This window comes from Brachyistius frenatus, unplaced genomic scaffold (assembly GCF_029030835.1).
Source record: "Brachyistius frenatus isolate BFR_SWC_R1_liver_20210118 unplaced genomic scaffold, ASM2903083v1 Contig_289, whole genome shotgun sequence".
NCBI classification, from domain to species: Eukaryota; Metazoa; Chordata; class Actinopteri; family Embiotocidae; genus Brachyistius; species Brachyistius frenatus.
In genome coordinates this window covers 271,962-296,531 of record NW_027210888.1, presented here as the reverse complement: position 1 = coordinate 296,531, position 24,570 = coordinate 271,962, and the positions used below count along the sequence as shown (strand labels likewise).

General features: G+C 43.6%; 1 protein-coding gene across 1 annotated transcript in view; it reads left to right on the top strand.

Moving 5' to 3' along the window:
* LOC138635076 (intermembrane lipid transfer protein VPS13B-like) overlaps positions 1 to 24,570 on the top strand; it is a 317,362-nt gene that overhangs the window by 45,998 nt on the left and 246,794 nt on the right. The window contains 4 exon segments of the mRNA XM_069722388.1: positions 1,933 to 2,102; positions 2,885 to 3,079; positions 6,720 to 6,844; positions 20,207 to 20,391. Of these exon segments, the coding sequence (XP_069578489.1) occupies positions 1,933 to 2,102; positions 2,885 to 3,079; positions 6,720 to 6,844; positions 20,207 to 20,391 (675 nt within the window).

The following is a 24,570-nucleotide window of genomic DNA, read 5'->3' as shown; positions in this document are numbered from 1 at the left end:
ACAGAGTTTTGCAAAATGATAACATCCGCAGGTTTCGCTTGTTTAAGCATCTGCAATAGATAATAGATAATGGATGATGGGGTAATTACTATAGAGGTTTCTGTAGGTCAGTGTGTTCCTTCCTGTTTCTAAATGTGTAGGTGCTCGCTTGCCTTTTCTGCAGAAGGGTCAGTTTAGTAGTTGGAGGCCGGAAAGAGGGTGGGGGTGTGTGGGGGGTGGAGGGAGGCAGATAGAAGATGAAACCAAGGTTACTATCAAAGATAGAGAGTCTCCTCTCCTCTCCTCTTCTCTTCTCTCTCTTCTCTTCTCTCTCTCCTCTCCTCTTCTCTTCTCTTCTCTCCTCTTCTCTTCTCTCCTCTCCTCTCCTCTCCTCTCCTCTCCTCTCCTCTCCTCTCCTCTCCTCTCCTCTCTCTCCTCTCCTCTCTCTCTCCTCTCTTCTCTCCTCTCCTCTCCTCTCCTCTCCTCTCCTCTCCTCTCCTCTCCTCTCCTCTCCTCTCCTCTCCTCTCCTCTCCTCTCCTCTCCTCTCCTCTCCTCTCCTCTCTTCTCTTCTCTTCTCTTCTCTTCTCTTCTCTTCTCTTCTCTTCTCTTCTCTTCTCTCCTCTCCTGTCCTGTCCTGTCCTGTCCTGTCCTGTCCTGTCCTGTCCTGTCCTGTCCTGTCCTTTATGACTCTACAATGCAAAGGAGAGAAGAACTTAGTTCTGCTGGCTTATGGGTAATTTTTAGAGTAGTAGTAGAGGTCAAAGTTCAAAGTCATGACTCTCTTTCTTCTACTCCTGTCCAGTCTTCTGTGCTCCTCTTCATAAAGTCCTTGCCAAGAACTGAGGAAGAATGACTTTCCTCCCCAAACTATCTGTAAATAGGAGCCGAACTGGCCGGTGTGTGTTTTACTGTTATATTTGTATTATTATATATCTGTTGCCCCACTGAGAATCCAGCCTGCAGACTTCCAGCGTGTTTATTTGGGTGCAGCTTTTTTTTTTATATTGAATAAGAACAACTGAAGGAGCAAAGACTTTTACTGTTGTGTTCCTTTTGAAATCATCTTTTCACCTTCTGTGCATGGTTTAAATAGAAAGTGTGTTTTTGTGTGTAATGTCTCCGTATCATACGACTGCATGTTGTAATTGTAATGTTCATCGTGGATATTGACTTGAGGCCTGGCATGCGACGTTAGATTGGACAAGGCAGCGCCAGATGAACCTGATGCGGGCTGCGGCAACAGGCCAAAGAACAAAACAGCTTTGAGATCAGGTTCTGAGCCCACCTTGTAGCTGGGAATCAGGCCCAACAGAACCGTTACCGAACTGAAACAAGCCCACTGCCCGGGCCCAGAGCCAAGGCTGGAACAAAGGGTTCAGGTTCAGGTCTACCTCAGGACCTGGACACGCTTCGGTGTCCATTGGTTGGGTCACTCCATACTTGCTGAGTGCTGACCTTGCTAGACTCTTTTCCATATTGACTTCAGTTTTCTGTCTTCCATTGTTTCTGGTTATTGATCCAATGAGTGGTTTTATTAAGTCGGTAAAAAAAAACAAAGCTACTGGGAAATGCTCACTGTAATGAATAGTTCTTGCAGATGCCAGTACTTTTATAGAGCATGTCTATTTTATTTAGTGTGAGGTGGTGTTGTTTTGTTGGAAAATACTTTTTCATTGTTTTAATGCTGATGTTTTACAGCTAATCTGTTTGTGTGTAAAATGAGCTTCAGTCTTCAAATCCAAAAGTCTTTGGCTCTCTCCACTTCCTTAGTTTGATCAAATAACACACCGTAGGCTGCACACTCACGCTTAAACTCACCTGTTTAAATCAAAGGAAAACCAGTTGTTTTTCTAACATTTCGATTTGTACACCTTTCCCCCTCCTTTTCAGTTTGTTGCTGTATTTGTTCCAAAGCTCACATGTTTATTTTTGTTTTCCCCTGTTCTCTGTAGAAACGGTTGAGGAGAGCGATGCTCCAGCTCCTCCAGAGGAGATATCACGCTTAGAGGAATTCATCCCAACCAGACTCACCTGTCTCACTCTGCTCCAAGTCTCAGTCACTGTGTCCATGGCAGAGTTCAATCTCCTTCACATACTAATGCCTGTCATCATGGGTAGCAAGGTAGTGCCAAAGCATCCACTTCGTTTTTATTAACATCCTTCTGTCTTCATCCTTACCTTCTCTGAGGGCTTCTCGTTGTAAAGTCTTAATATTTCACAGGTTCTTGTACAAAATTCAAAAAGTTAAAAAGTTAAATCTACGTCACGCAAGGGAACAGCATGCATACAAGATGGTCGGCCACATCTGACCACTTTGCCAAAAATCTGTAAATTCAATGTTCACCCAGTGTACAGTAACTGACGCAACTACTGACACAAAGCAATCTGTGGCCTTTTATCTAAAGAGGCAGCAAGTAGTTGGGCAGCTTGGATCTGATTCCTAAAGAGGCTTAAATGTCTTATAAATACCTGAAGATACTAAATAGTTATATTTTGACAGCTCATTTTTTATTAAATATAGAGTCAAGATTTATTGGGGTCCAAAAGACATTGAAAATCTGTCACATATTCATGTAAACCTACAAAGAAATGCAGAAAAGATCAAGTTACGGCAGGTTGAATTTAAGGTTTTGCACTTTTTCCAAGTCAGCGAACAAATTCAAGCAAATTTGTGACCGCATTGACTCCTTTGTACAAAAGTTATTCAGATGATCAATACATCAAACTTTCTTCACTGAGACATAGAAAAGCCATTTCATCATGGATACAGAATCTGCGCAATGAAACGCGGTCGACTAGACTGATGTGGACAATTTGGTTTATAGACTTCCACAAAAACAATATGTGTCATATGTTTCCTCACTTCTAATCCCTTTTCCCCTTTTTACATGTCCAATCCTCCAGGCTGTGTCCGGCCCGGTCTCCGTGCCCGTGTTTCAGCCGCTGCACCCGCTACCTTCTGTGCAGTTCCAGGTGGAACGGGTGAATGTGGAACACTCGGTCCCGATGTACGCCTCAGAGCTGGTTTCAACTGTCAGCAGTCTCAACCAGCCCTCTGACAACCTGCTGCATCACTGCTATGGACACCTCTACCTCAAGGTGAGCACCACGGTATTTTACTCTATTTTACTCTGTAGCACGGATTCAAAAAGTCTCCCCTTCCCACGCACAAAAATCCCAGCTTTCCTTTTGTGGACAAAAAAGGAAAAAAAGACACGCAACTGAGCCATGTGCATTTAATAATATTTTAATCAAATGTCTCAGTGTGCTGCTGAAAGTGTTTCTATGTTATGAGTACTCTGCCTTTAACCATCTTCTCCACAGTGTACTAAAACGAACCAAATGTCAGCTGCTACCAAAAGTAATCAGCCAGCAGATGAAGCCATTTAGATTAGAGTTTAAACTTGTACATCTTTGTTTTGTTTCATGATTATCAATTTTATAATTATAAAGTTCTTTGCTGATTTGATAATTACGATATTTGATCACATTACTGATTCTACTCCACCACCACTTTTCCTCTCAGTTAGCTCTTGTTTGTTCCTGTCTTTATTTTCTTTATCTCATTTTATTTGACATTTATCACTTTGTCATCCCTCTTTAAGTTTGACACAAAATGCACTTTACATCTACTAATTACATCTCATTACATTACATTACATTACATTTCATTTAGCTGACTCTTTTATCCAAAGCGACTTACAATAAGTTAATTTCAACCATGAGGGTACAAAACCAGAACAACAGGAATCAAGAAAATATAATTTCTTCAAGAAAGCCAAACTATAAAGTTCTATCAGTAAGTTCCATTTTAAGATACTAAAGTTCTACTATTCTGAAGAGGTGTGTTTTTAGTTTGTGGTGGAAGATGTTCAGAGTTTCTGCTGTCCTGATGTCGATGGGGAGCTCATTCTACCATTTAGGAGCCAGGACAGCAAACAGTCGTGCTAATCTGTACAGTGTGGTGTTTAAGCATTAGAGCACGCTGATAGGTCAACACACTCACTCTGAAATGACCCCAATGACCCTTTTAAAGACCTCGATGACCCCTTTTTGCCCGGTCATAAAACTCACAGCACCGAGCTTCCTGATGAGCACCAGTCCTTCTCTGGTCTACTTCATCTACCAGACTGGTGCCATGCTGCAGGCTTGTAATGGGCAGCTGTGGCATTCCCCTGTTACTATACACACACACACACACACACACACACACACACACACACACACACACACACACACACACACACACACACACACACACACACACACACACACACACACACACACACACACACACACACACACACACACACACACACACACACCACACACACAAAGAGAGGGAGATACTCACTGTAAACTCTCACTCACACTGTAAACTTTATGATATGGTAGCTTTACCTGGCAGAGTTTGAGCTGTTTTTCCCGTCGCATCGTATTAACGTGTTCCTCTGCTCCTGCTTTGAGAACGTACTGTATTTGATCTGCAACTGTAATAATTATTCTTAAATATCTATCTGTATATGAGGGTGGATTAAAACGCTCCTAGTCTGCTTCTGTTGCAAGGGGAAGCAATAACCTTCATGAGTAAGTGTTCCAGGTTTCACTGCTTGATCAACATCAGCACCGGAGTTACACGTGTTTGTGACCACTGGTTTGGGCGCATCGGCAGATTTCGTGACAAACTCAGGAAATCGTCATCGGAGACACTTAAAATGCTTCAGCAATGAAACAAATAGCCTGGACATCGTTTTGAGTGACAGTTAAAGTTTCGACGGGCAGGGCGTCGCTGTCCGACACTGAAAAAGACGGGTCAGCTCAGGAGCTCAACCAGGCGGGATTTCTTTGACATTTGTGGGGTTATGCATTGAGAATTTTTCCCAAAGGCTTTCAAACATCACAGCACGTTGAAAACACACAATCTCAACTCAGCAACACAATCTTCGCTCCCTACCACCCCAACTCACCAGATTTGGCTCTCTGTCACTTCCTTCTGTTCCAGAAAATCTGACACAAACTTTGATGGGGGCTCTCGGCTCAAGTTTCAGGTGCATGGAGAAATTGCAGATGCACATTTACCAGCGGTCACACAAACGTGTGTGACTGTGGTGCTGATGTTGTTCAAGCAACACAACTTGGGATACTTACTCACAAAGGTTATAGCTTCCCCCTGCGATGTGCACCTCAGTGCTGCTCACCATTTACACGCAACAGGAGCTGTGGAAACAGGGATTTACCTGTCACCAGACTAGAAATAAAGGTTGTGTTTCTAGTTTAGGTGAAGTCATGGGTGTCTCATGGAGTACATCTAGAACTTTGGAGGTGGCAGCAAATCCAGCTAATGAACTTTTTAGGAAGTGTGGATAAGAGATCTGGAGTAATGTGTGGTGGTCCAGTCTGGCCTGGGATGGCCTGAGAGTATTTTAAAGACAGGATGTTTACTGGACGTCATGCTGGTAGTCCTTATCACAGGGTCACCGCAGGGTTAACAGTCAACTGGTCAGTGGCCAAGGATCATTGTGACCAATCAGCCAGTCGCCATCTGCATCTGCCAAGGTTCTAATTCTACCTCTGGATTTCTGCAGTGGGATCATGGCAGGGTGGAGGTCACCCCGACCGCAACTCACCCAGTTCAGGAAGTGATTTGAAAAGGGTATAAACTAAGGCTTATCTTAATCTGTGTTTTATTGACGCTGGCTGTCAGAGCTTAGGTATCTGTCTTGAGGGTAGTGGTTAGCCATTGTCTCACTTTTCCATGATTGTAGACAAAAGCTCAAAGTCAGCCTGTTTGCTCAACTAGAAGGCCACAGAAGTAAACTAACGTATCGCAATAGAAAACTTGGGTTATCTAAATAACTAGTTGCTTCTGAATGGAAACCTAGAAATCTAGTCCCCTTTAAGAAGCTGGCGTGAATCAGTGTGTGGAGTGTGTGCTTGCATTTCAGACTGTTGTTTTTTAATGATGTCTACATCTGTATCTAACAATCATACATTTCAACTTGATATATTACTCTGGTGTGTAATAGAACATCCTGAGGCCAGTTGTCCTGTTACAGATGAATTATTTTTGTAGTTTTGTCTGCCTGCTCGGCCATCTGCGCAGCAACGTGCTTTAATACACCTTGACTTGAATGAGTCCCATTCTGTGCATATGCAGCAGCTGCACGTTGGACAGCTGGACCCAGCCATCATCCCTACCTCCAATATTAAACTGGACTTTACCACCATGTGCACTATTAACAGGATGTAAACACAGAGGCTGTGCTACATTATGTGTTGCTAACAGCAGCTTGCATAATGACAATAGGACTGTGAGACATATCACTCTTATAGTAATGTCTGCAGTAACTACACAAAGTACTCACATGTATTGTGTATTTCACTAAGTCACATTTCTGCCATATCATCAGTTTTGCCTTCCAGTTCAATTACAGGAAACCAAAACATCTGCTTCTATCTGTAGTTATCAAATGAACAGATAGAACTCAGGATTTTTCTTCTCAGTGGTTCCAGATATGATAAAAGGATTTTGTGTTTTTGTTATCTCTGTTAAATCTGAGGCCTGTAAGACTGCAAGTTCTTCTGTGACTGGTTATGTGAGGACAAATAGGGTCAAATCAGTTTTTAATGGTAAATCAGACAAGAAAACAACGCTGGGTGTTTTTTTTCCTTCTTCAGTTATTGTTTTAAAGTATACAATGCAGATTTTCTCTCTCTCTCTACCTGTCTGTCTTTATAGGTGTTTGGGTTCCAGGCAGGCTTGACGTGCCAAGACACTACTGGTGGTTTTCTTCCTCTCCTCCCCATCATGCCCTCCTTCAGCACTGCCCTCTATGGAAAGCTGATTCAGATGCCTTCATTCTGGTGAGTTTGTAGCATTTGTAACCTTTAAACAGTTTTAAGATGTATATCAAAGTCAGGGAGGCAAACACATGAAATGCTGTGTAGCTGTGTGCGTGTTTATGCATGCTGGGGAAAGTGTATATGAACACAGTGTGTGTGTAGTCTATGTGTGATGTCAGGCTTGTGCTGTACTTTGTGGAGAAGACTGCGGCCTGTTGCAGGCGATGCATCAGAGGGTATTTAAAGTGATGGATGAGCCATTTCTTTAGCCGTCGGTTGGGAAAAAAGACAAACGGGTAACAAACAACTGCAACGGTTTCTCTGGTTTGAAACACAAGAAAAGGAAAAAGACAGTGCTGTCTAAGGAAATGAAAAAAACATCCCTGTATCCCTGTTTTTTATTTACTAGACAGAGGATGACTCATTGGAGATGTTTCCTAGAGAAGTGCTGAGACTTTAGAAGTTGACGAGAGGACACGAAGGGAAAGGAGAGGAATAATGTTCAGAGTTTGGAGTTGGAACAGTCGCACGAATGGAGGATTTGAGAGGTTAGAAAAGTAAAGAAGAACAGTAAATAAAGTTTTAAAACGTTGAAGCTACGAAAAGCTTTCAAAATACATAAGAGATGGGAAGCGAGAAGAGCTACATGAATTAGCACCCCGTGTGGAGACTGTAGACAGAATAGACGGAAAACAAAATGAGGCATCGGAGGTATCATCCTCTGAGACAGAGAGGATGATGGGAAGATGTGTGAGTTCCAGTTTTGTGGGACTGTAGAGAGAAGGGATGAGAAATAAACTTTGGAAGATGGATTTATGAAGGAGAGCGAGAGGAAAATGACTTTTAGAGGAGGAGGTTTACAGTTTGAATCTGCGTGAACAGTTTTACCATCACGGGGCTTTTCTTTGATTTTATCAGTTCAATTGTAATTAATGTTGTTTTTAAGTCAAAACCCCTCTTTCCTTGCACCTTCCATATCTATGTCACTGTGTCTGTGTTTTTATTAAATGGCCTTGTAGAGGTCGTTCGTTATTTAAGAAGCCTTGTAAAGTCTTTCATCTTCTGTCAGCACATGAAAACAACTTTCTGCCATGTTTGGTTGAATAATATTAAAATATTATTCACTCCATTATCGTGTCTTCAGTAGTTATTTGGGTGCCTGGTGCCCCTCCTGGTGCCTCCCCCTGCCCGCACACACACACACACACACACACACACACACACACACACACACACACACACACACACACACACACACACACACACACACACACACACACACACACACACACACACACACACACACACACACACACACACACACACACACACACCCTGTGTCCCCTCTCTCACACCTTGCAGTCAAAGTGCCTGTTAAAGCAGGAAACCTGTGCATGAGCGCTGGCTTGGGAATCGATTTCCCCCCATTAGTTCAGACTTAAACATGCCAAAGAGCTGCAGATGGTTTTGACTTATCCTGACTTCTTCTCCAGGCAAACATTATGTCTACTGTACGGCGGTTAGCTGGCCTTCAGTCAGAGTGCTGTGTGAGCCTGTGTGCTCTGCTCCTAATAAGAGCGTTTGAGTTGTTGGTTTGATCTGCCCCCCTCCCCCCTCCCCCATCACCCCTTGCCAGGGCCTGCCGTTCCAGCCTTTCCTGCCTTTCCTGCCTCAAATAGTGGATTCAGATGTCAAACGGATGTTATTTTTCTTTCTGACAATCACTAGAAGTTTCTTCCAGATCAATGCCCTCCTGTGGCTTTTCTTTCAGCCTGGACCCGTCCTGAGGAATAACACTGACAGCCTCTCAGAGTCTCCATGACGTGTCAAGAAAGTGCCCAGTTACTCTGTGCTGTATGCACAGCTTTGAATGAGCACAGTATATCCTCGTCCGGTCACCGTTTGCAGCAGGCGGCCTCATCTTGTTGTATTTTGAATAGACGCTAGACTACATGATGACATTGTGATCATACCTGAAAATAGGTGAGCACATAATTCCCCAGATAATTCTACTGCGCTGAAAAGGATTATTTCCACTTCATCGCACCTTCCTGAGCGCCAACTTAAATTTAACTTGATGCTTCCGACACCTGAACTGGTTCGAAGCACTTCTTCCAACAGTTGTACGTTTGTTTTACTGTCAATCTCTTGCCTTCTTAATCTTAATGGGCCTTGGTTTATTACGCAGAGTTATGAGATCTGTCATTTCAGAGCTGAAGTGACTCATATTTCACCTCTTCTGTCAGACAGCCTGCCTCCTGACCTGTGTGTCGCCACAGTCAAAATCTAATAAACACGAGCTGACAGTTTGCTCCTGGAAGAATGATGATGAGCAGGTTTGACAGAGGACAGACAGCGGCGAGAATAAACTGAGGACAGCTCTGTATGCGGTGTTTGACAATTGTCAGTCATGATAACTCAATAGTTATTAACTCATTGGCATCCTTTTGTGCTGTTTTCTACAGCTGCCTCATTGTCTTTGTGTATGGATCCGGATTAAGAACAGCAGAAATGACCAAAGGCTCAGAGCAGATCTCAATTTCAGTTGACGTTTGTTCCCAGTGTGTTTGAGCTGTAGGATTCCCTTCATGAACTCTAGACTGTATCTGACATGACAGACTTGCAGTCAGAGGCTTCCTTTTCCAGTGGGAAAAGCTGACCCACTGCAGCAGCCAAAAGATGCACTCCACCAGGTGGTAGCATTTAATTGGACTCTATTGATATTTGTTTTGGGACTGCTTCTCATGGCTGATGTAACTTCAAAAACATCACATTCCTAGATGTTCTGTTCTCAGAGTGGACAATGAGCAGAGCCAAACCAGCTTCTAGAGTTTTAAAGGATACAGGAGAACGTGGGAAGCATTAGGCCTTGGAGAGAGAGACACCTAGATGCAGAAGATGGTGAAGTGTGTGTGTGTGTGTGTGTGTGTGGGGGGGGGGGGGTGTAGCCAGCTCATTCTTAAGCGTGTATGACTGCCAGGTAATCATAGAGGATTTGCGAGACACTGGGCATCTGTGAAGACGCAGCACCTCTGCTGATGAGCTGGCCCATGAGTGCTCAGCTCAGGTTTCCTTCAGTCTCACCACAAAGGCTCCCGCTTCTCACAGTGGGCAGCGAGGGGCTTCCACCGGGGAATGGATCCCGCCTCGACATCCTCTCCCTGTCTGCCTGGGCTTTAATTGGGCATTTATATTTGTGAGACCTTTGGGTGTGTCTAATTAGACTGAAATGTCCTTGTCTCCTCGGGTTTCAAGTTAAATGAAATTTTATGAAAGTATAATTATTCCATATCAGTTGCAGACTGACCTTGTAGTGGTAAGAAATAAAAAGATCGCCAAACAGAGGAGCAGTCCAACCTCATCTTTTCAGTCAGTTGAAAGTGGGTAAGAAATGTCCAGATTGGAGTAGAGCAGAGTGCCTGGGTCCCTATGATCAGTCATAATGTTTCAACCTCCTGGCCTTCTTTCAGATTACCTCAAATGTTGTCATTGCAATTCTTGTTGCGTCTGTGTGGAAATGTGGGAATTAACTTTTAGAAGGGTGGAAACTGTAGAAGTTTGTCGTCTAGCCACCTGGTGACATTTTGTTGCGGCATCACAAGAGCTAATTTGTAACTATAAGTAAGTGCTATCCTATCGGTAAACATTAAGATTACCTCTACTTGGTCACTGTCCCTTGATCTTATGTAGTGGTGTGGACGTAGATTCTTACAGTAAGCATCGGCTGAGACACCGAGATACTTCTTTAGTATAAGAACTCTGGTCAACAGTAAGTATTGCTCTTCTGCTCCCTATAAAAAAAATATCTTTCTGGTTAAAATGCGATAAAGGAGTGGTAGAGGGAAAGTCAAGGTATAATCACAGTATGTGTTTGAGGTAACATAACCAGGTATTTGACAGGATAAGTAAAGGCTGGTGGCTGCTGCCTACGTAGAGCGTATGTACGGAAACACTTAGGATTGCTGTTGAAAAATATAGATGTCTCCATTTATAATATGCACTACTGGGAACTAACAAAACTGTAATTTGATTAGCAGAAAGCTAAAATCTTCTGAAATGCACTTTTAATCCCGATGAATTAAGGTGCAGCTGAGAAGCGTTAGGTTGTACAAATCCCCAATGAATGGCAATGCATGGGCCCCCCAACTTCACAGGGACTCTGCAGCCAGTCTCCGTTGGTCTGGCTGTTAAACCTGTTATTCTAGATAAAATCAGTGCCTGCAAAAAAAAAAAAAAAAATGGTTGGAGGAGGGAGGGGATGTTAAATGTGCCACCTGCATCGATCTCCCCCCAAAAAACTAACCTCCCTCTCTCTCCGACACTTGAGCACACATGCACACACACTTGTGCTCACACCATATAATATTCCTGATGCAGGGCCACCTGACAGCAGCAACACATGGAGACAGGCCAAGGCCGGGGCCCACCAACCAACCAACAAACCAGCAGCAGCTTAGTGTGGTTCGTCGCATTGCAGGCCATAATTCAGGCCCACGCCAGCTTTTATGTGGCATTTTTAGCAGCCCGTTACCCGCTCAGCTATTTCTGAGGGGATCATTTCTGAAAGCATGTGGCCTTACAGGTGCATGTTATATAGCCACAAAAAGCTGCCTTTTGCTTTGCGAATGTTTCAGAATAGAAAAGAATGTTGGTTTTCCCTTGATATCTAATTATTGGTCTAAGTCTATTACATTGTCAATGGTTAGTTTAGTTTTTAGCACTACCTGTACGTTTTTTATGTGAAGTGGAGAAGTCCATTACTATGTCTGGACCAGTAGTCTAGACTCTAGATTAGCTCATGTTGTGATTTATGAAGGCTGCTTGAGGCATCTGAGGCACGAGGCTTCTGGTGTGATTGTAATGCCTCATTACTCCTGTTCATAGTTAGTCATAGCGAGCTGCTCCTGGTCTATGTCTCCAAGCGCAGCCAAGAACAGGAGGACAAATGCTTTCTGTGTCCTTGAAAAGAGATCCAAGTCAAATTTAGCAAATGTACATGAACAGCATTCACTGGCGAGAACATTGACTGTGGCTGTTACATTTGTCTACTGGCCATTTTGGCAGGCAATACCATTAACATGTTGAACTGGAATAATCATTTTGGCTGAAGAAAACTGATTTGGGAGTGGCTGTTGGATGGAAAAGTGCTCCGACTTACATTTATATGGAGATTGACAGCGATTTTGTGAATTTTGTACAAACAGCTACCGCATCAACCATTGTGTGCTCCTCAATCAACCTTTGTTGATTTTATAACGAAGCAATCATTACGAAGGTCTCGGTGAGGACCGTTCTCATCAGGGTCTCTGTGTTGACAGGGTTAAAGTTACAGGGAGCTGTTACTATATGGTGAAGGATAATTGAATGACCTCAAATCAGCGCGTGGTTGCTGTGGTCGTGCTCAGCTTTGAGTTGTGGTTCGGAGGCCATGAGAGCAGCCGAGAATTCATTGAGTTGAACAAGGCAACACATGCTCTCGAGGCCCTTCCCTGTTCCTGAAGAAACATGGAAATGTTTTCAGGCAGAAAAAGGTTTTCACATGATGAAGCTGAAGGGGACGTCGGCGCACACTGCAACAAGTAGGCTTTATGTATTAACAGGTGTGTATTAAAACCCTGGAATGGCCTATGATGTAATATTGTTCCACTTTTCACGGAGAAGTATCAGAGTGTAAAGGATTGTGAGCTGCAAGGTAAAACATCATATTTCGCGTGGCACAGTCTATAAAATATTTTGGCCAACTTTGCGGTGAGGATTTTTTTCTCCCCTGCATCTGGTGTCGGACAGTTTTATTTGGTTTCACGGCTGACACAGATCAATGGACGTATTGAGGAACATTGCATTAAGGAAATGGCATCAGCGACTGCGAGGCCTGTGCTCTCGGTGATTGACGTCTCCGTTCTGATGGAAGCCTCCAGGCTGGTCGTGCTGGAGAAGCCAGACTCGCTCTACTGTAGAAGCTGTGTACTCGCCCTCCTGACCGCAAGTGTCATTTGGTAGCTTAAATCAACATGGGTTTTATTATTATTATTCTAAGTGTATGTTATGTGCTTTTAAGAGACAATATTCCTGCAGTCCAAGAATATCTACTAAATTTGAATTTAACATATATTGGGATGTATAGACCAGAGCCAAGGTCGTGGATTCAAGAGCAGCTGTAGATGTTTTCAGTCGACTGAAAGACTCTATTAATTCCTGAATTAGTCATCTGAGGAACTGAAGCTTGAGGGAGGGAAAACAGTGGGAAATAGGGAAGGATAGATGGATTATCAGCTCTGAGTGGATTATCATCTACGGGGGTGTGCATTCCACTGTCATCTCCTCCCCACAAGTACTGCTCCGTTCCTTCCTCGAGACGAGCCCATGGAGTTGAATCCGAGAGTTGGCGGTGAGGTACAGGAAGTGTTCAAAAATAAAACTTCATTCAACAAGGCAACTTGGAAAAAAAACCACCGGTGGAATCCGGTCTAATTCAGAGTCTTATTTTCAGTGACCATCTGTGTGAAGGTCAAAGGCCTTGGGAGAAAAGTACCGAAGACGACTAACTTGGATCAGAATAAAGGGCAGCCGGTGCTTCCGTTGACTGCTGCAGTTGTTGTTATGGTAACGGGAAGTAAAAAAGTCTGAAGCAAAATCTTCATAGTATGAATGTGCTATCAGGTCTGCAGCCTGTGGATAGAGGTCTCCTATCTCTGAGGGTCCTAAAAAGGAACCGTATGTCCCGCACAGCTGGACGTGTTGGGACGGCGGCAGGAAGCTACACACACACACACACACACACACACACACACACACACACACACACACACACACACACACACACACACACACACACACACACACACACACACACACACACACACACACACACGCACAGGCCTCTTGATGTGTTTTCCTTTAAAGCCTGATGAACCACGTCATTGCCATTTTCTCGCCTTGCGGTCTGCAGCTGTCTGCGCAACTTGATTAAAACATTTCTTTTAGTAATCCCTGTGTAATGAAGCCCTCTCCTGAGAATGGATCTCAGTTTGTGCGTATTCATGTGTGTCTGTGTGAGGCTGTGTGCATACGTGTGTGTTTTGGGTCAGGGGTGCTCCAGATGGGAGGAAGGGGAGGGCCCTGTGTGTGTGTGTGTGTGTGTGTGTGTGTGTGTGTGTGTGTGTGTGTGTGTGTGTGTGTGTGTGTGTGTGTGTGTGTGTGTGTGTGTGTGTGCGCGCGCGCGTGTGCATCTGTGCGAGAGTGGAGTATTTATTTCTATGAAGAGTTTCGGCTGTTCAGCACCAATGATTGAGAAATGCACACATGGAACACCTTTGAGCCGGGGGAACCACAAAACTCTGAGCTGTGGCCACAAATACAGTCCACGACTCCCCAAAAGTCTTTCCCAGATCCAGCACAGAGACTTCACAGAGGAGGGTTATGTTGGAGAATGGATGTCGTTCCACTTTAGTTGAGAGATAAAATAAAATTGTAATACCTTAATTGCACCAGCAGATTGACAGTGAAGAATCAACACAGGTCCACATGGAAATGTGGATGACCAGTGAGCAGGGTGCAGAGACTCCAGTAGCTGAATGTCATTTAGTGATATGAGCCTAATTACAACATATTGTGATGTAAAACAGGTCTATTGTGATGCTTTTACAGAACAAGAAATGATATAGAAATAATGCCGCTCGCAAATGGTCATGTGTGACCTCAATATGTGCTGTAAAGATTATGATAAAATCCATTTTATTGATTATGTCCGAGTCACCGCTGTGAGTCAGTTTTGGCTGCTGCTGCTGAACGCAGCATTTGCTGACATTTCTATATGACAGGCTGAGCTGCAGCTCCGTTTCCCATCGAGCCAATGACACAGAGCGTGTACAGTCTACCAAACAAATGACTTGAAAGAACATTATGAGAAACTGTGACGAAAGACATAATACATGAGTTCCAGGTTCCACTTCTTCGCCATCATTTCTCTTCCAGGTTATTTATGCATGTTTGACTAAGTAGCTTTTCTCTGGTGTTTTTTCCTATTTTTTTTCAAATACTAGCTATTTAACCCTATTGACCTCCAGGTGGTAAAATGACAAGTCTCCCCTCCCCCAAGTTGGTCACTTAGGTGTTTTTGTTCAGTGTGAAGTGCTTGCATGATTTATCATCTTCATTTGGAGGCTTTGCAAGACACTGTAGTGAGTCTTTTGTAGTAAGATAAAAGAGGGGACTTGAGAGCAGCCCATAACTCACTGCTTATTTTCAAGAGGGGTCAGTGACCTTGGCTTGGAGAGATTGGGAATTCTGCAATACTTCAGATCAATCTTCACGACAAAGAAGAAAAAGAAGGACGAAAGGTGCAAGCTGTCAGTCTTGCCGTCCCTCCATTTTCAGTCCAATTCCCTCCAAAGAAGCTCTGAAAATTTCAAAAACAATAGCAGAAGAGGATTTTGTCAACTATTTGAGTTGGGGAATGTTTGTATTGGTTAATTAAGGTAGGGTGTGACAGTGAATGATTTGAAGAAACTTTAGATAACTTATCACTGGTCTCAGGTCAGTGGCTATCTGTTGTATCTATCAGACAAATATGTCAGCCCATAATGGATTGCATTGGTGTTGCTGTGGACTTTGTAAATAGGCTCAGATAAGTTAAAGTCAAGAGAAAGTCGCTCATTGTGATGCTTGTAGATTTCTTTTCACTACCTTGAATCTACAAAACATTATGATTTGGAGTCCTTCCACTAACTTTTAAGGCTTTTATTGGTGTAACATGTTGCAGTTCATGTTGAATTTCCCATCATTAAACTCCCATTACAGACAGAGTCCACCTGTGTGCCCCCCTTCTCCTCTGTGGTCCGTTGAGGGACCAGACACCTTGCTCCACATCTCCCTCCGACGCTCCCGTCCCCACAGCTGTCTGTGTTGTTTTATTTTGGAAAAAGTGAGGCAAGGATTTTTGGTACTGTACAGGATATGAGTAATAACAAAAATGTACGTTCTGGAAACTGCAAGCAGGTTCCAAACTTGTATTCTGGGACACTATGTAAACCATTAGGACCAGCTGCTCATGGATGTATTCCTCCAATCACCACAAGATGCTGATCTTTAAAAAAAAATAATCATACAAAATGCTGACCACATCAGGAATAGAGCTTTCTCAGTTGTGTCTTTTGTCAAAACATCTTTACTAATGCCAACATCTGCATGCACACAGGACATATTCTTTTGATTGTATATAAACAGACACACACCCCAACCAGCGCTTTTTAATTAGCTACCTTTATTTTCAACCGTAAAAGTACAAAGCAACAACATACCAGTGACGTACTCTATTCCTGCTTAAGTTTATACTGGAACTTTTCCAAATGACTTTTTTAATGAGACTCCCCATGTTAGGTATTATTTTACCTGGAGAATAACATATGACCTGCAAGTTTGCGGTTTGTATTCTTCTACTGCACACAGTATGCTTGCTATTTTCCCCTCAGTCTGATTTTTTTAAAATTATATTCTCCTTTTGCTCAGTTTGCACAACATACATCCTTTTACTGTTATAGATATATAATATCTTTTCAGACTTTAGCACTTTCATAATGGTTCCATTTGCAGGTTGTTGGAGCAGCAGGCCTTTTGTCAGTAACGGCTCCTGATTGTGTGCCGGCTTCTTAACATGCTGTTATTGGTTTGTGTGTGTGTGTGTGTGTGTGTGTGTGTGTGTGTGTGTGTGTGTGTGTGTGTGTGTGTGTGTGTGTGTGTGTGTGTGTGTGTGTGTACAGGTATGTATGCGCTTGTGTGACATTTGTTGGCATGTAAGTACATGCATATTTGCAAACATGTATTTATTTGTGTCTGTACTGGTATGTGCATTTTTGTGGTTGTGCAAGTGTGTCTGTTTGTGTGCATTTAGGTGATTGTGTGTGCGGCCTCCGTAAAGCAGCAGCCGCAGCCTTTTAGCTTGAACCCAGCTGTATTTGTCTAAATATAGTCGTGACCACAGAGCAGACCAGCTAAAAGCTAGAAGCTGATTAGCCTGAGAACCAGTGGCCCGAATGGATCTCAGCTATTATGATGTTAAATAGGTATGTTACAATTATTGGGTTACACAAAGGTTGTTTAAAAGGGGTCAGACTTGGGTATTTAATGTAACATTACATTATCACAGGATGGCTCTGAGCTATTTTTGGAGCTAACAAAAGTATTTTGTGAGGATCCTTATTGAATGCCTAAAAATAATTATAAATAATAAGTCTCTGTGCCTGCTTTATGTCCACATTTGAGCATGTACACAGAGGAAACGGCGTCGGTAAAGAGCACCACAGCTGGTATATGGTACTCATGACTCTGACTCATGCCCTCTGCACAACACCATGCCCTGTTCTGCCTGACTTTGACAGGTACACTGAACAGAGCGTCTCTGTGCCAGCCAGTGAACCAGTTACTTTACCCAGCCAGCCAACTGGCCCGTGGTAGTCCTGGTCCAGTTCTTTGTCACTCAGTCACGGCTCCAGCAGGGGACAGGTCGGGAAATGAGGCCTAATGTTGTTGAAATACACCAGAGGAAAGCACATTTCATTGGCTGAAATTGAAACACCTAATTTTTCATAGCTCCTGACTAATTCTGATTTCCTTTTAACATATTCCTGGTGGCCTCTGTGTTTTAATAAAAAAGTTATTGACTTAAAGGACCACTGTGAGGTCAGCGACAGCCTATTCAACGAGGCACTGAAGTTCAAGCCAAGGACCTGATTTCTTAAATTATGAGTCAGGATTTAAAATGGGTTGTGGGCCCACTTCTGGTGGGTCTCCATATTATAAGAGCTGTATGCTTTAATGAGTTTTGCTCCCCAGGCTGCAGACTCCGTTAGTCATATAGATTTTTGCACCATAACAGTAAAATACGTTTAGTAACTCTCCCCATGCATACGTGTTTCATGTTCTAAGATATTAATGTTGTCATTTGTTACTGCTGGTGATGCTACAGGTATTATTTTATACATCTTGGAGGGTTTTTGTTTCCTTCAGAGCTCATAGTAACACTGCCAGAAAGCTGTTTACCATGTTGCAGCGAGAAACACTGACCGTGCCAGCTACTTAATGAAATCCGATGAGTGCCTGGCTGTCTTCACATCCAGCATTCCCCAAACACCCTAATGAGAGTTTCTGCTTCTCATTTAATTCCAAGATCCAAGTTGCTGTTTGCAAAGAATTGGGCATATTATAATAAAAACAGGTGCATAATTAAAGTTTTAGGGGACCACATGCACATGACAGCTCCCCTTAAACGCTATAAACACTCAAATATGCCAACAAACTTTCATCCCTTGCCAGTTCTCTCATTGAAGTGGCTTTGCAGGCACATTTGCTCTGCATGTGGGGACATTGTTGTTGCTGGGTCCCCTTCACTTTCTTTTGTTCAGCTGCAATATCTTGCTGTGTGCGCACACACACACACACACACACACACACACACACACACACACACACACACACACACACACACACACACACACACACACACACACACACACGCACTGCACACTTTTCAACACACAAAAAACACATGAAAATGGGGTTGATTGATGTCTTGTTGTATAGCATGCAACAGTAGTGATTTTAATAGTTGAAGAGCATGATATTGCATGGTTCACCCTGGTGCCAAATGCACCACATGCAGCTCGGGAATTTAAACTGTATATGTGCGCTGTCAAGGTAAACTCATTGACCCTGTCAGGTTGGGACTTTTTTTTCTCGCTCTCTGCCTTTGTTTTTTCTTTACTCTTACATCTCTCTTTATCAAACTCTCGCTCACTTTGTGTCTCTTAAAGACAGCAGGCAGTTAAGAGCCCCGGACCTGCCTGTGTGCAGCGAACAGCTCATGTCACCCTGCCGAACCACCCAGGAGCAGAAGAAAGGGAAAGATAAAGAGACTTGGGAGAAGGAGAAGGAGAGGGAGGGAAGCAGAGGAGTTAAACGATTGCAGAGCTGCTGAGCGGAGTTAGACCCTGTGACATATCCCACACTCTGAACTGGGACCAGACCAAAATGGATGTGTGATTAAATGAACTGTGATGCTCGTTCCTGACACGCTGCAGCCATCCCTGGAATTAGTCATAGTTCTATTTTCACCGATGCTCCGCTCGCAGCACAGCGCAGCGCCTCCTCTTTGCTTCCACTGCAGTACAATGAAGTGAAGTGAGCGTAAAACAAGATGTGAATCTGGGCAGGGGGCACTGCCACTCCTCAAAAACTCTCCGAACACCAGAGAGCAAAGCAGGAGTGGAACCAAAGAGGCTTGTTTTGCTGTGTTTAGTTCAGCTCCCACTGTATTTTACCAGAATGGAGGTTCCTGAGGATGCAAAGGGGGGCTGGGGAGGTATGTGTGTGTGTGTGTGTGTGTGGGGGGGGGGGAGGAGGAGGCATGTGAAGGATGGAGATCAGCAGTTACAATGGCAACCATCACACTCTACATTGTGTGTGTTTATGGGCATCAAACAGTCCCTCTTTCTGTTGTTTCCTAATTGATGGATTTGATGATATATTAGAGAGCCGTGATTTAACAGACTGGATAGATGACTGGTGGCATCAGAGATGAGATGTGAATGAGTGAGTAGACATTGACTAAGGGAGACAGTGAGGGGAATACTAGAAAGGAGGAATTAAAGTGTGTGTGTGTGTGTGTGCGCGCGCGCGTGTGTGTGTGTGTGTGTGTGTGTGTGTGTGTGTGTGTGTGTGTGTGTGTGTGTGTGTGTGTGTGTGTGTGTGTGTGTGTGTGTGTGTGTGTGTGTGTGTGAGAGAGAGTGTGTGCGTGCGTGCGTGCGCGTCAGATGATAAATGAGAGCACGGTCCGCTGAGGCTGTGATGGACGGGGCCTGGAGGACTCCATCGGACTGTGCTGTTACCTCATCCCCCTGAACGTTCAACTCATCAGCTTGTCATGCGCACAGACTCACAAACTCTCCGCACTCCTGGAGACAGATGAAATGTTAAATGCGTAGAGATTCTTTTCAGGGTCAGGTTTCTGGGCTGTACATCTTTTCACATAAATCATCATCACAGCTTTGACGGAGGGGAGAGAGGGGTCGGCAAACCCAACCTACCTGCCAAGTAACTAAGGAAAGCTTGGCTCACACTTGGTACTTCTTCAATTTACTGTTGGAATGTCACTCTACTTGTTTGGCTCTTTGTGCTATCAATGAGCTGTTTTATATTGCGCTGTGATATTGATGGATTTGTGGAAGTTGTGAACCATTTGTTTCCACCGGTGTCTATTTCATTCATTCAGTGTATATTGGCATTTAAGTGCAGCTCTCCAGTCTTTCATTTATTGTCGCTACAGTCTTTGTGTCTCTGTTCCATCTCATGGCTTCTCTCACCCCGTCTGTTGTGTCCCTTCTCTTACAGGAGCAAAAAGTCTTCAGTCCCCACCACAGAGTGTATCTTTGAGCTTCCCCACTTCACCATACAGGCCACGAGGGCGCAGACACTTCTACTCCAAGCCATCTGTCAGAGTTGGACCCACAGCACGGTGAACGGAGCCCCGATGAGCCTGAGTGAGAGTCTGCTCAACGAGGTGTACAAAGCTCCAGGTAGGCAAAGCCACGTGAACTGTTCACAGCTAATCTGTTGCACACATGAATCCAGTTTCCAGTGTGGCTCTTGTTCTGCTGATGTTTAAGCAGCTCTAGCGTGTGAGGCTGTCTTACAGAGCACGACTCCATCGCCACATTTTCTCAAATTCGCTTGTATGTAGTTGGAACTTTAGGATTAATGTCTTTCTATTGTCTTGTGTGTTTGTGTGAAATGACACCCAGACCTTTCTACTGAGGAAGGAGATGCATGTGTTTGTAAGTGCTCATCACTGCAGGAGGCTCAACGTGGGTTTTTCAGCTGTTTTCACGATGCAGTTGTTACTGGAGGGTAACAAGAACTGTGCAACAGCAAAAAAGTCACTTAGCAAAAATACCCCCAAAAGAACAGAGAAGATTTATGATGTCCTTTAGAGACTCAATAGTTCAGAACAAAGAACAAACATGCTCATCTGGTCTCTTTTAAACATTTGTATTAGATGTTAATGCGTTCATGATTGTAGCTGATTTATTGGAATCTCTTTTTCTCATCAAGTACATTTAGTATTCTTTGTTTGTTAGTTCTATATAAAATAAAGCTTGTTCCTTGGTACCAGTAAATTGTCAGGAGAGATCTGTGGAGCTGGCTGGAGCTAAAAGTGATTTGACTCTCTCATGAAAAGTTTTACAGTTATTTGTGAGGGCTCAGCTCATGTGCCAAACTATCACTCCCAGGGAAACAAGTCCGCTGGATAGTAGCTAGTGAGCTCTGGGCAAATGAGCTGCAGACCGTATACCAGGGCTGCAAGCACATATCCAAACGTTAAGGTCTCCAAATATCCAGGTTCATGTGAGACACTAAAACATCAACTTGTCCCGTGCCCAGTGTGGGGTACTGGACCTGCAGCCGAGGCCAAATTAACTCTGCAACGCTTCATGTCGCCTCGGATGCCTTAATGGTCAAATAATAAATCTTGCCCCTTGTTAAAGAAAGGGAGGGGAGCCTGTATTCAATAAAACAGTAGCGTTTCTCATGACGGTAGCATCTGGACAGTCCTCTGGAGGGCCCGGGATTTTCCAACTCATTAGGATCATGTTGTTTGGTATGCCGTCAACATTCCCCCTCAGCCAAGCCAGCCAAGCTACCTTTTTCACCGTCGTGTAGCCGCCAAAATTTATGAAACTGGTCTCCCGTGGAGTGAAGTCAAATATTCCTCTCCCCTCATTCTGCCTTTCTCTTGGAACGGCGCTGGAATAGCGACATGGAGAAACATTTGCACATCTGGTCCATGTGCTGGCAGGTTAGAAAAAGAGCAGTGGGGGGAAGAGTTTGGGCTTCGAAGGCAAGAGAGTGAAGGGGAATAGGTGATGTGTTGTGTAAGTATATGTTTAGTGGGGAAAATACTCAGCAATAATTCCTATGATATAACCAAAGATGTCTACTTCTGTATCTGCTTTTGAAATTGTGGTGACACTCACAGGCCTTAAAAACAGACGTTAGCTTTCCCAGTTCCTCTCAGTCGTTGGTTTGACAGTTAAACTGTGGAGGAGAAATGGAAAAAGAGGGAGGAAGGAAGAGAACAAGAGTTTGGAGAGGAGAATAAAGTGTTGTATAAACCATTGTGAACTTTGTTTGCTGCTGTGTATCCACCTCTTGAGTTTGTTGTCCTGTGGACGCTGTATTGTAACGATGGCACCGGGCCAGCGGGCTGTACTACGAAGCCAGTTCAACATACTCAGGCTTTCTTTGTCTGAGCTGCTCAACAAAGTGGAAACTCTCCGTCACAGATAATCGGTACTACAACGCTGGTTATCGACTCTCTCTGTTAACTCCTTCTGCTTCAGGCTCTGAGCGCGTTCACATAAGAGGAGGTGTTTGCAGCATGTGACCAATCACAAACCTGTCTCTTCCCACCGGATCCTTTCCCGTCGGTGATGACATTTTTCAGAGAGATCTGATTGGTCAGTGGGCGGTACTTTCTTACATTTTGATCTGATATCTCAAACATAACTACTCTGGACCAGGTTAAATTTGAAGCATCAGTTGCCATGGTGATCTAGCCAGTTTGTAAGAGAGCCAGCTTGGTAACACTGCCAGCCTGGGCTTTAATCTCAACATACCTCGCTAACCCACTGATCTCTCGTAGTTCACCCCTCAGCTGTTCTCTGCTGGCTTCTCCTCTGCTCTGCTTCACTCCAGTGGTTTTTCCTAACTAAGAAATCTCCTGATGTGATTTCTACAGAGACTTTAGTATCATAAATCCTGAAGAAAAGCTCCCCGAATGCAGGGTCTGTTATAATGCTATCAGCATTCAGATCTGTATCCAGGTTTAAACCTGTGTTTGTTCTCGTGTCGGTCGTCAGGCTGTTCCCAGGAACGCTGAGGCTAAATACTGAACATGGAAAACAAAAGCTGTTCACTTTCAACATGTGCTTTTTCACTCTTTCGGAAATTTGTCCTCCCTTTCATCCTTTTGATGCTGCCGTTTTTTTTTTAATAGTGGAAGGTGTTTCATATGGAGGTCTAGCTGATAACACAGATGGTCAGTGTCCTTCGCAGGAGGGAGCCGCGTGGGTCCAAAGGAATTCCTCAATTCAGCAACGGGCAAACTCAACAGCTTCAGTTTTAATCTCAAGGTACTGACAGACTGTAAAATATTCTTCAAAATATTTAAGGCAACATTCAGACTTAAATTCATCGCAGCTGACTGGAACACAAGCCGCTAGGACGTGTAAGACTGTGAGTTACTGCGGTGCTCAGTGGCAACTACAGGAGTAACACAGTTCACAGCGTATGCAATATAAGATGTGTTTCTCAAGCCCAGAGCTGAATGAAATCAGAACCATAAAATCTTATTTTCCTTGAGAATCAGAGGCTGTCAGTCAGTGCCTGCAGCATGCCTGGCTGGTTTGCCACAGCAGTCTGCAGGGCAGTGCTGCTCTCCAGTGCTGTTGCAGGGAGCTTGGCACAGACATGAGCAGAGTTTTCTGTGGTGACACATTATTCCAGCGTTCTCCTTTGCATTCCAGTGAGGCGCTCATTAGTGTTGTATTTTATTGGTGAGTTCTGCAGAAAACAGTATGTCATACTTTGTGTCTGGTGAATATGGAGAGAGGATCCAGATGTGTGTGTGTAGTGCATGCCCTCCTGCAGTATGCCCCCCCCTTTCCCTCCCTAATCCTCAGACCAGTTATCAAGCTTCACTCTCATCTTCATCATTCGGTTTTGCTTTAAAACCTGCTCTTTCGTTATTGCTTGTTTTTTTTGCTCTTTTTCTATCACTGTTGTCTTGTTGGTCTCTGACAGTTTTCATTTTCCTTTTCTTTTGCATTCGTCGCATCTCATATTTTGTTAATGAATTCGTCTCACATCATCTCATTTTTCTTCTTTTGATGCTACTTTTTTCCTCCTCTTTTCCTGTGGCCTGCATATCTCGTATGCGCTCTTTGTTTATACTTCCAGGATGCGTCTGTGGTTTGGAGTAGCAGCCATAGTAGTAGCAGAAGTAGTAATTGTAGTCGAATGGAGCCAGTAATTCCTGTCTACCGCTGCTTCAAGCCTCCACTAACCTCAGATTCAGCGACACACTGACCACAGTGACCTCCCACACATTACACCAGTCTACATGCATTTGTGTGAGTGTAAACTATGCTGTGCATAAGATTATGGTGACTGTGTGTCTGATTTTAGTGTAATCTGGACTGTTCATTGAAATGTGATGCCTCTGTTTGGCTTCTGTTGTAACCCACTCAAGGATAATTAAGTTATTCTCAGTTTTTGTGCAAAACATGCCAGAAGTCCAAACCTTGTCAATCATGCATATGTGTGCCTTTTAATAAGAGCAGAGAAATGCAGAGGGTTGCATTTTCTTCACACCAGTTGGAATGAATGAGGCTAAATAAATAACTAGTCTACAATCGTAGCTGTTATTCAGTGTTTCATATTTTAATAGTTAGTTACCACAGAAGTCTCAAATAAAACAGATTAACAAGGAAATCAAAAAAAAGAAAGAAGTGTTGATCCAATCTTTTTTATTCTTTATCATCTTTTTAATTTTATACAATGATTTTTTTCTTAATTGATGATAACTTATTGCATTTTGATGGTCATCCCAGCACACATTACAAAGAGCTTCAGAGCTTGTTTTTTTTCCTGCTGTGATTTCTTCTGAACCTGAGATGTATCTGAGCTGTATTTAG